Source organism: Peromyscus leucopus, chromosome 4, assembly GCF_004664715.2.
Source record: "Peromyscus leucopus breed LL Stock chromosome 4, UCI_PerLeu_2.1, whole genome shotgun sequence".
Lineage (NCBI taxonomy): Eukaryota > Metazoa > Chordata > Mammalia > Rodentia > Cricetidae > Peromyscus > Peromyscus leucopus.
Window position 1 is genome coordinate 77,187,797 of NC_051066.1, and position 12,434 is coordinate 77,200,230.

At 39.8% G+C, this 12,434-nt stretch overlaps 1 protein-coding gene across 1 annotated transcript in view; it reads right to left on the bottom strand.

The window, feature by feature from the left end:
- The window catches only part of Trim44 (tripartite motif containing 44), a 108,665-nt gene that overhangs the window by 48,903 nt on the left and 47,328 nt on the right, over nt 1-12,434 (bottom strand). Inside the window, 1 exon segment of the mRNA XM_037205042.1 lies at nt 5,862-5,881. Within this exon segment, the coding sequence (XP_037060937.1) occupies nt 5,862-5,881 (20 nt within the window).

The following is a 12,434-nucleotide window of genomic DNA, read 5'->3' on the forward strand; positions in this document are numbered from 1 at the left end:
CTCGAAGGACTGTGTGTGAATTCTCTTGGTTTTCACCCTGGAGTCACAAAGAGCCTTGTGTTTGCCTTCTGCAGACAGTCCAAATGAGCCCCGAAAACAGATCAGACTCACTTCCTAGTTCTGCTACTTACTAACTAGCTTGTGATCTCTCTGAGAATTTATTAATATGTCCTCATTTGACAAGTGGGATAATTATATCATGAGATTTGCATGAAGTTAAATGAAGATATATAGTAAGGACTTCGGACATAATAAACCTTCAATGCAGGGTAGCTACAATTATTATTGCTGTTGTTAATTTGCTAGACAACTATACAGTAAAACTTGGTAGAGAACAAGCATAAACAAAAGCACAGTATCTGGCTATATCTTATCAAACAGCCTAGAAGGTCAAAACTGGAGGAAAGAAGGCAAGAAGATTCCAGCTGGTGGAAGGGAAGAACAATCTATTCCACAGGATACGGGATTTTCTTGTTGTTCCTTCCTCAGTAGAGGATGACTAGATATGGGACCTAGTTTCCAGATTCATTCCTTAGCCATTCTTTACGCAGGGAGACCTGCTTTTCCTTCCTTCTTCCTTTACACATCAAACTCTTGTTTAATCTCTCAGCAACACAGAAAACTTTGGAAAAAAATTCTCTTTGGCTTGTTGAAATGGTAAAATGTGTATCATGAAAGAAATTTTAGATCAAAGGCATCTGCCCTGAAGTACTAATTGGAATAGATTGAGCCAAATGATAGTTCAACACAAATAAGCTGAATGGAACCAATAAGCATGAATTTAAAGGTTAAAAAGAAAGTAAGAATCCTCTTCCCGCCAGGCGGTGGTGGCGCACGCCTTTAATCCCAGCACTCGGGAGGCAGAGGCAGGCGGATCTCTGGGAGTTCAAGGCCAGTCTGGGCTACAAAGTGAGTTCCAGGACAGGCTCCAAAGCTACACAGAGAAACCCTGTCTCGAAAAACCAAAAAAAAATCCCCTTCCCTCTTTTTGCCAGTTTAGAACACCCTCTCAAGTACACACAATACTGAAAAAGGTTTTGTCAAATCCTAGTCCAAGAGAATTCTGCTGACATCCATGGCAGTCTGGCTTGAGGGAGAGAGCTTAACATCTTAGTTACTAGTAAAGAAACTTTATGCCTTGTCAAAATGACACTAAGGTATCTGCAGTTAAACTTGAAAACTAGTTTCTCACGTCTCTGCATGTATCCTTTTACTCTCCTAATCAATGTGACTTTGGAATGTGGCCATAGCACACTGGAAAGTTCAGCCGAGTCAAGCTCTGTCAGGATAGAAAAGCCATTTGCTATCCCATGGAACCTTCCTAGTACTTCTGCAGAGCTCTTGTCTCTTAGCATGGTCTTGCTTGAACGCTCTTTAGAGGAAAGAAAGTCTAGAGCTGTGTCTGCCCTAGATTTCAAGAACCTAGAGAATAAAGGGGCGAAGTGCCATGGAGAATTTGGTGTCCAAACCCTATCATTACAAGTCTAGTGCTATGGCTTAGACATGTTCTGTCCTTGAGATTCACATGCTGCACATTTGTCCCCAGTGTGGCCATATCCAGAGGTAAGGTAACCTTTAAAGGGTGAAGCCTAGTGGAATGTGACTTGGCCACTGAGGCACCACCCTGGGAAGGAATTAATTTAGTCCTATGGAGTTGGGTTAGTTCTAAGAAAACCTCCCTATGAGCCTTTCTTCTGCACATATTCAAGCTACTATGATGCCATGCACAATGAGGTCCTCACCAGCACCAATCAGATAGTGGTGCCATGGCCCCTACAACCTTCACAACTATAAGCTAATCAATATCCTTATGTAGCACCCACTCTCATGGATTTTGTTGCAGAACACAAAACAAAACCTCCAGTCCATTTTCTATTCTGAAAACAAAGCAGAGACATCTAAACTACAAAGCTGCTCAGGCCAGTTTTTGTTCAAAGTGCTGTTTCTGCTCTTTTTGGGAAAAACTTCATGTAGCCCAGGCTAACAAGGCTTGCCTCAAACTGTTGATCCTTCTGCCTCTACTTCCTGAATGCTGGGATTACAGGCCTATGGTTTAAAATTCTTTAATGGCTTTCCACTGACGCTAGGAAGTGCAAACACCCAAAGAAGGCTTCTAAGTCCAAAATTACGACAGTGTGCTTTTTATCTTCTACTTTCTCTTGTCTAGGGCTTTTACATAAGAATTTTCCTTGACCCACAACAACTAACCCATGCTCATCCTTTGCCCGCCTTCTCATCTTCCAGACCTCTGTCCATATATACCCTTTTCTATTAGGGCTCCCCATTCATTCGATTCATTTATTCACATTCATACACTCTCTCTTCTTTCCTTCTTTCGTCTCCCCTCTTTATTTTCCTTCCTTCCTTATTTTTCTGGTTTAATCCTTTACTCAAGCAGCTTGGACTTCCCTTACCACAGCATTTCTTCCATACTGCTGCTTTACAAGCTCGCCTCTTCTATCTAGACTCTAAATGCACCAAAGTAGGTACCATGTCTGCCTTAGTCACCATTATGGGTATAACAGTGTGTATGTAGCACAGTACCTGTGCTACAGCAGGATCATAAAAATACATTTTTAATGTTTACTTCTTTATTTTTGTATGTAAGCGACTGTATGAATTTATGTGTATCCCATGTGAACAGGAACCCACAAAGGCTAGAAGAGGGCATCAGATCTCCTGGAATTAGAGTTACAGATGGCTGTGAGGTGCCATGTGGGAGCCATTATTTCTCCTAACTGCTGAGCCATTTCTTCAGCTCCCACAAACACATTTTAAAGGAATAAAAAAAATGGGAAGGAGATAGTGAGGGAAGGAACCATAATATAGAGCAAGACTGTTCCTGAAAATGTTTTCAGGTAGAATCTGAAGGGATTCTCTGAGGCTCTGTAGGTTTAATGCATGATGCTTCTGGCTTGAACAACAGCAAACCAGAGCTCGTTATTTCCCTGTAGTTCTAAAGTGGAAGCCGAGAATTACAGTTTTTAAGAGAAGGAAGTACCAAAAGATGTAGATCCAGGACATGATTTGGAACATCTTAAGAAAGGGGTTCAATAGTGCCAGGTATGGGTTACTTCCTATCCATCAGTGAAGTCCCATAGACTTTCCCAAAACATTACAGGCTATTGGCATTGTTCTTGGTTACCTCTCCAGAATTTGATGGTAAGGCCTATTGTTGAAGATACCACATATTTGAGTCAGTAGATGTAGAGAAATTGAGCTGGCACTGACCTAGAAGATTCATCTCTAGTGGCTAGCTTCCACAGTAGTGAAGATACCATACAGGCTTATGGGGAATGATGTACTCAATAATCTAACTCGCTGTAAATCTTACAAGATATGCCCATGGGGAATAGTGGGACCAATAATCCAGGAGTAACTGAGCACTTTTCTGGTTGGATTTAAGGCTCAATCCACAAAATGGAATGCATGCCTGCTACTGTTAACTGGACCAAGAATCCGCAGCTGGGTAGGCTCCTTAACGGACATCATTTTAAACTGCTCCCTAAATATTTATCTTTATAGCTATAAATTAGTGTATTTTCAACCTTTATCAGGGAAGCTTCTTTTTGCAGCAAATAGTGACTAACATAAAGACTCACAATTGATCAATATGCAGAGACTAAGAAGATACCATAGACTGCTCAGCCCTAAATAGGACATTTGTATCATGCCCTTCTCTGCAAAAGCCTCAGGGGATCACTAGAGAATAGGGTGGAAAGATTTTAAGAGTCAGAGTTACTACAAAACAGTGTTTCAGGACATGACAGCCCTCTACACACATGAACTCACAGTGCCTATGACTGTATGCGCAAGGCCTGCACGAAATCAAGCCAGCCAAAAATCCCAGAATGGAAGAGGGAGAGGCTCACAAAGTCACACCCCTAGGTGAGGACCTATTGGCAACTGATGGCTGCTGGGGGAAGAAAACCATCCAGTTTCTTCTGGGCGGTGACTTTTGATAGGTTGCCCATGTTCCACAGGATGGTCCTACACCCATGCACACACTGGCAGCACTAAATGGACTCTGGGTTTAAAAGGAACACAAGAAGTTGGAAGGTAAAAGTGATTGTGGGGATATGGAAAAAGTTGGAGAGGAGGAAGTAGGGAGTAGATCTGTCAAAACACATTATATTCCTGTATAAAATTCTTAAACAATACATTTAAAGTGAGGGAGAAGTTCAAAATGTGGTAATCAGCTTTAACTGTCAACCTGACAGGATCTAAAATTACTCATTAGACAAACCTCTATGTAAACTTGGGAGGGATCATGTGGGTTAGACTGGCTTCTGAGCATGACTGTAAGGCACTATCTTGGTCAGGTAAGTGCAGTGGGAAGGCCTTCCCACTGTGAGTGGCACCATTCCCTAGTTGGGATCTCAGACAATATAAAATGAAAAGGTGGGGTGAGCCCAAGCATTCACTGCTCTTTTCTTCTGCTGCAGATGCAATGTGACCAGCTGCTTCGAGTTCCTATTGCCTTGACTTCCCCACCATAATGGACTGTACCTTGAACCCTTTCTCTAGTAAACTGCTTTGGTCAGGGCATATTTCATTACAGCGACAGGAAAACAACAAATAGCACCTGAGACAGGAGCAAAGAGGAACTACATTCGTTGTTTGGAAATAAAACCAGAGTGAAACACTGGCTCCACGGGCAATCCTGGACAGTTCATTTAGGTTTAAGAAGGAATGGAGCTCCATTAGTGAATCTGGCACTGAGTTCTGAGGAACACTGGTCTCTTTAGAAGCCGCTCAGGCTCTACTAGGATGAAGTCAGTGGTTCACCAAGGGATACAGTCTTAACTCCACATAAAGAAAAATGTTTTATACTCATTGGGGTTCTACTTCAAATTCATTAGAAAGGCTGTGTGTATGGTTAAAATAAAAGTTCAAATAGCAGAGACACCCTTTCTGCTATCTCCCTGTCTTAAGTCTATTAGTCTGCATGACAGATGGGGCCTGCCTGGACAGTACAGTTTGCTTGATGGCACAGCTGCAGCATTTCCTAGTCTTTTCTCACTGCTCAAGCAGATGGAAAGAGAAGAAAGGAAAGTCAGGTCCAAGTTTACTAAAGGCTGAGGCAATAATAAATGCTCTGTTAAATTTCTTCAATTGTTGACATAGAAAAGTACAAAGGCCTCCTTCCCGCTCCTTAAATTTTTTTTCTTTCTTCTTTCTTTCTTTCTCTTCTCTCTTCTCTTCTCTCTCTTCTTCTTCTCTTTTTTCTTTCTTTCTTTTTTTTTTTTTTCCAAGACAGAGTTTCTCTGTGTAGCTTTGGAGCCTGTCCTGGAACTTGCTGGACAGTCTATAGACCAGGCTGGCCTCGAACTCACAGAGCTCCACCTGCCTTTGCCTCCTGAGTGCTGGGATTGAAGGCGTGTGCCTGCACCTGCACCACCACCACCCAGCCAAATAAAGTTTTTTATACCTATGACCTAGAACTTATTTTGACATTCATCGTGACAGAAATAATGTACAGTCTAGAGCACAGTGACAAAATCTAATTTCTATCAAAAAAGAACACTGTAAGTTTAGTAGGTCCACCTGATAGTCTAGTATCATTCAAATACAGAGCCCGCTCTTCTTAACAAGGGACTCTGAATGTGCTAAAGAACAAAGCAAAGTCTCTGTCACCATATACTTTCAAGTCTACCTTTATCTGAAGTTTACAGGCAGAAAATGACACAGACAGGGAAGGAGATGGGAGTCCTACAGAATAAAGGCCTCACAGCCCTGGATTAAGACAGATATTCCTTTTCTCTGCTGTCCTTTACTTATCTATATTTCAGGAGGCATTAGAAGGTCACAAATGTCATTCCACTTCTGAAAATAGACAAGCAGCAAAAATGTCATCTTACCTGGGTCCTTCTTCTTCACCCTGAAATAAAAAGAAGAAACAGTGTTAGAAATCATTGTTGGTAAAAACTGGTTGAGATTTCTTTCATTTTCCTCTTTATGCCCAAACCAAAATCAAGGTTGTTTTATTTATCTTAACAAAGACAAACCAAAAGATGTCTAAGAGCTAAGACAAGGACTAATATATCCTTATGTTCAAACTGCCCAGCAGAGATGGGCTAATAATTTGCCCTTGAAAGCTTTGAATGTGAACGCACAGACCTAGGAGGTCTAAATAATAGCCTTGCTTTTTTATTTCTATGGCTGGCAGTATTTAGATCTGAGCAAACCAAGAACCCCAAAATAGCAGCAGGTCTTGGGCAAAGCTGACCAGCTCCAAAAGCATCAAGCTGTTTTCTTCAAAAACTTAATTTCTGTCTTGGTCTAGCATTTTTTCTTGAAATATGAACACAGTGGTTCTAATACACAGCATACTAAGGTAGGAAGAGTTCTAAATTAGGACTCAGGAAATAGAGATTCTTCTTGAAGTCTGAGACTTATGAGGATGTGCTACTGGGACACACTAACTGGTTAAAATGACCCTTGGTTTCCTCCTCTGTAAATGGGTAGTCTGAGCATCAGTAATCTACCTCATTCATTACCCAAACAGTACTTTTCCTCTTTTTCTTATTCATTCTGCAAAAATGTGTATTCTTTTTCTAGTTGTTTCATTTTCTTGACCTAACTTGATCAGTAACCCTCACAGCAGATTATTTGGCATCTCCCTCTGTAACAAAATGAGAGCTTTCAAATGACTTTGAAGCCTTTCCCATGGCAGTTCATTCATCCTTCTAGTGACAAAGTACCTTTCACACTCCCTTCTTCAGTAATTTAGGGTTGATTTCAGTAGAGAACATACCTTCTGGTTGCACTCCCCAGAGAATCAATTAATAAATGATTCCAACTTGTATAAGCTGGAACCAGACACTGTGGGTTCAAATCTTGGCTCTATCACTTACTTGCTGTGTTACTCTAGCCATGTTATTCTGCCTCTTTCAAATTCAACCTCCTAGTTTATAAAGTGAGGTAATAACTGTCTCTGAATTAATAGGATCAATATGAGGATTAAATAATGCTCAAAATTGCTAAGCATACATAGTGCCAGAGAGGACATTGTTAATAAAGGTTACTGATTAATATCAGTAGTAATTTAGTATGGATCATTTAAAAAAAAAGTGTGTATAAGTGCTAAGGACAATGATCTAACCTTCTATGAGGTCTCAACAAGGGGCTCATGTACACAGAAAATAAACTAAGTATGTTATGGGCTCTACTGAAGGCATAAAACAGAATGACTTCAGGGACAAAAGGGAAGAGAGGGTGACATGTACATTGATACTTGAGATAAGCAGGATTCTCCCAGGCTGACAATACTAAAAAGTGGGAAGAAGACTGGACTAACAAGAGAAATGCATAACAGTTTAATTAATATAGCCACACAGTTAGATAGTTAGATAGATAGATAGATAGATAGATAGATAGATAGATAGATAGATAGACGATTGATAGGACAGTAAGAACAACACTGGAATAACAAGAGCAAAGACATAATAGTTTCATAGATAGATGATAAGATAGATGAAATGAAGGGAGGGACAGAATTTGGGTTCTGTGGAACAAGAAAAGGAGGATGTGTCTATGTATTCTGGGCAGTGTGGGTTTAAGAGTGCAAGTGGGATAAAGACAGATTACCAGACATTAGGCCTGTAAAGGAAGCTCCAACCAGGAAAGTGATTTAATCATTCTATGTACTGGAGATTAAAAAGAAGGGCATTTCTTTTCAGAGAGTTTCAATATTGTAAGGGCACTAATCATTTGTACTTCAATGAGAACAGGGGGCAAAGTAGTAGAAAGTAGAAAGGCTGATACAGGGGTGATATAAGTTGCATTTTGATCAATTAATACATCTCAAGAGTACTATAATACAGCAAAGAAAGTCATATAATTTAAATTTCGTGAGTTATATAACTACCAATGACACAATTAAACCTCAACAAAATTTTCCAATTATCTTTGGCTATTTAAACATAACTACCTAAGAGAACCTTGTAGGAAAGAAAATACATCTAAATATACTCCCATGATTTAAAGCAAGTTCTCTTCACAGTCACACATCTTGGTACAATGGTTATGAGATGGGATTTGTGTATTTCATGGTACACATACCCTCAGTTCTAGCACTTAAGGCTGAGGAAGAAGGGTGGTGAATTAGAATCTTACCTACATAGGAAGGCTTGTATGAGATTGAGTAGGATTTTTGAGTTATAAAAACAATCTCGCATTAATCCCAGGATTAAAGTTTGATAATTAACATTTCCAGATTCAGTTTTCTAAACAAGTATGTGATATAGTGTCCAATAATGGGGACCATTACTGAGCTTCTTCTGAATTACTAATTGATATTGTTCATCAGGAAACAGGAGAGGAAAGAAAAGGCAGTTTTGTTGTATTTCCACCTTTCTCAGAAACAACAGTCACTACTACAAAGCATGCAGAATGCCAGAACAAAGGTTTCACTACTGAAACAATGAACAAAGTGTAAGTCTATTTAGACAGCTTCACCAGACATCCAGATGGCTATAACTTGCTGGTAAAAGATGTGTAAGTCTATTTAGACAGCTTCACCAGACATCCAGATGGCTATAACTTGCTGGTAAAAGATGTACACATGCTAGTCTTGCTACCCCAAATGTTCACTGTGGTGATATAGTGTACCCTAATAAAGCTTGCCTGGGGATCAAAGGACAGAGCCAGCCACTAGATTAGACACAGAGGTCAGGCAGTGGTGGCACACACCTTTAATCCCAGCATTTGAGGTCTCATGCTTTTGCTTAAGAAGTACACACACACACACCTTTAATCCCAGGAAGTCATATGGCAGAGCAGAGAAAGTTATATAAGGCATGAGGGAACAGGAACTCACTCTCTTTAGGCTGAGGATTTCGTAGAGGTAAGAACTAGTAGCTGGCTGCTCTGCTTCTCTGATCTTTCAGCTTTCACCCTAATATCTAGCTCTGGGTTTTTTATTAAAAGACCATCTAAGATTTGAACAACAGTTCACCTCTATCCTGAAAACCTTGCTAATTCTAGGCACTCCTTTAAGATCAGGCCTGACTCAGTAACTTCCTCACTGAGAGCTTGGGGAAAATAATGCTCTTTTCTACTCTTTGTGTCTGTGGAGTTCATTCTTTTCACCTAGCAGCTAAAAAAAACTGATGGTGACAGCACCACATGGTGTCTCCCTCAATGGATTTCAACCATTTGAAAAAGTTTTGTTCGTATCTAGGGTGCATAAGTATATAGTAAATAATTACTTAGGAGTTCAGGCAAAGATAGAACAGGATTTAAGAATAATTTGTATTGCCATTATAAGTTAATTCTGGCTACAAATATCAGAAGTGACTTGTTAGATTAAGCATTATTCCCAAATCCCTCCTTCCAACATCATGAATGCTCTTGGATGACACAATGCACTCTAATGTGACCCTTTCTTTCTACTTCCACCAGGTTCACTAAGTTCAAGTTGAATCCCAAATCTGCTTATTCAGGTAAACCTGCAATCATCATGACAAGTTAAATAACGAAAATGAATGTAAGAGAGACAACCGTTGTCCCCAAGAGTTGTTTTTTGAGAATTTAAATGCTTCACAGTATTCATTAAAGATAGTAAAAATTAGTAACAATTTTGAGTATAGGTGGAACATGCAAAATACCACAAAACTTAAATTACAACGTTTAAGATTCTACATTTAACTTGCTTTGAATCGTATCTCCTTCACTATGGAGTAACACTAGATAGTTTAGGCAATAGTTTATTGTTGATTTCTCAGGGTGCTGGGAATCAAACCCAGAGCCTTAACATGCTATGTAAACACTTCCATTGAGCTATGCTCTCGTCCTAACTGGGCTTTTAAAATGGTAGTAGATGTAGTTCATACTTAGAATCTGACATTCAACTTCAATTAGCAAACTCACATTTTTCTAAAAATACCTGGACTCAAAGTCAAAACTAGTAAATTTTAAAATTCAAAGTAAATGCTTAAGATATATACACATTTTATTTTTATTAATTTCTCCACAGAAACCACCTTTTCTAGGATTACCTATCTCATTGCAAGTCAGAACTCTCCTTTCAAAAACTGGAAGGGTTTGGGGCATATACTCAATTGACAGTGTGTCCAGCAAGCACAAAGCTCTGGATTCCATCCTCTGGACAACACAAATGGAAGAAGGCGGCATATGTCTCAAATCTCAGCACTTGGGAAATAGAGGCAGGAGATAACCCAGAGGTTATCCTCAGCCACATGGCAAGTTTGAAGCAACAGTTCACCTCTATCCCGAAAACCTTTCTGTCATTTCTCTTCAGGAGCTCTGTATTCAAGGCATATTCCCTTTTAATTAGTTTTCAAAAGTCTAATCTGGTATGTCCTAGTGTGGATTTCTTAAGAGTTTATATTGTTTGGGTTTGCTCTGCTTCTTAAATTTGAAGGTTTACATTTCCAACTGAATGTTGGGCACCATTATTATTTTTCAGACTTTTTTAGCTTAACATTTCTTTCTTGCCTCTTGATTAAATGAGCATCAGGCAGGCCCTTTGTTATTGTCCCATGGGCCCCTGAAGCTTAGTTCAATTGCTTTTTAATCTTTTGATAACAATGGATCACTATCAAATTGTCTTCAAATTCACCAATTCTTTTCTGATGTCTCCAATTTGCTAAAGAGCCCATGCAATGACTTCTTTGTCATGTCTCTGTGTGTTTATCTATGTGATACTGGACAGAGAACCCAGGGTCTGTCTAACACATGCTATGTAAGTGTTCTACCACTAAGCATTGTCAGTTATCATGGTTTTAAATTTTATATTATCATTTGGTCCTTTTCTGCATCACCTGTTTCCCAGGTGCTTGTAAATATCCATTGTTATGATAGCTGTCCTTGTCTGATAATTCTAATAGCTCCATAATCTTGTTGCTGCCATGTGCTTTTTTCCTTACAGTTGGGGTTTTATCAATGTAATGAGTAATTTTGGACTATACCCTGAAAATACTAAGTTGTATTACAGCAATCTGTAACTATTTATAACCTTCTATTTTAGAAGGTCATCAACCTGTTAAGTTCAGAATGAGTATGTCCTGAACTACTTTTGTGGACTCTGGTTTAAATGCTAACTTAGTGTACATGCCTCTGCCTGGCACAGATGACAGTACTCCACTCTAGTTTCCACAGTTAGCTATGGAAAGGGAGAGGTGCCAACTCATTACTACAGAGCAGAGTGTAAGCAAGTTTCCATCCACTGATCCTGGAGTGGAGGAGCAGTGGCTTGTTAACACAGGGTAAGAGGAAATAGAGCTCTGCAAACAGTCTCCACAGGGAAGGCTATTAGTACTTCCTTATTGAAAAAGCAGTCAGGAGTAACGTTAGAGTTCCACCTACAGGTGCATGTCAAATGAGCCTTACTACTGAGAGGAGAAAGGGCATAAGCAGAAAATAAGGTTTTGCCTAAAAGTTCCATGGAGAAATAAAGATAACTTGTGGTGGCTGGAGAGATGGTTCTGTGGTTAAGAGGGCTGGCTGTTCTTCTAGAGGACCTGGGTTCAATTCCCAGTACCCACACAAATCACAACTGTCTGTAACTCCAGTTCCAGACAGTTGCCAGAAATACATACAGGCAAAACACCAATGCACATAAAATAGAAATAAATTATATCAAAGAGAAAAAGATAACTTGTTACTGTAGGGGAACATAGATATCAGATATTCAGTCCACTAGCTCCACTGCAATAGTGCTAACTGGGGCTGATGAGCAGTGAGCTCTTTATGTATTTACTCTAGAAAAGGCAGGTATGATCAAAAGATTTCTCTAGAACTGGATAACACTTTTCCAAGTTCTTTGGTTACAGACAGTAGATTTTTCTTGGGAATTCCCTTTCTGTCTGTGTCTGTTAGTGTTTCCATTTTGTAGAACACCCAAGCTAGGAAATACAGGAAGGATGGGATTCTTGGTAACACTCTGCCTTGTAGGTCTTTAAGTTCAAAGTTCTCAGGTCGTACTATGTGGTGATATTGTGCTCCCCAAATATATTATGTATCCTAATAAACTTATCTGGGGTCAGAGAATAGAACAGCCACTAGATATAGAGGGGAGAAAATGGTGGCACACATGCCTTTAATCCTAGCATTCCAGGGGCAGAGATCCATCTGGATCTCTGTGAGTTCAAGGCCACACTGGAAACAGCCAGGCATGGTAACAAGAGCCTTTAATCCCAGAAAGTGATGGCAGGAAGCAGAAAGGTATAAAAGGCGTGAAAACTAGGAACTAGCCTGGTTAAGCTTTTAGGCTTTTAGCAACAGTTCAGCTGAGACCCATTCAGATGAGGACACATAGACTTCCAGTTTGAGGAAACAGGATCAGCTGAGAAACTGGCAAGGGGAGGTAGCTGTGGCCTCTTCTGTCACTCTGATCTTCTAGCTTTAACCCAATATTTGGCTCCAGGTTTGTTTTTATTAATAAGACCTTTTAAGATTCATGCTACAGT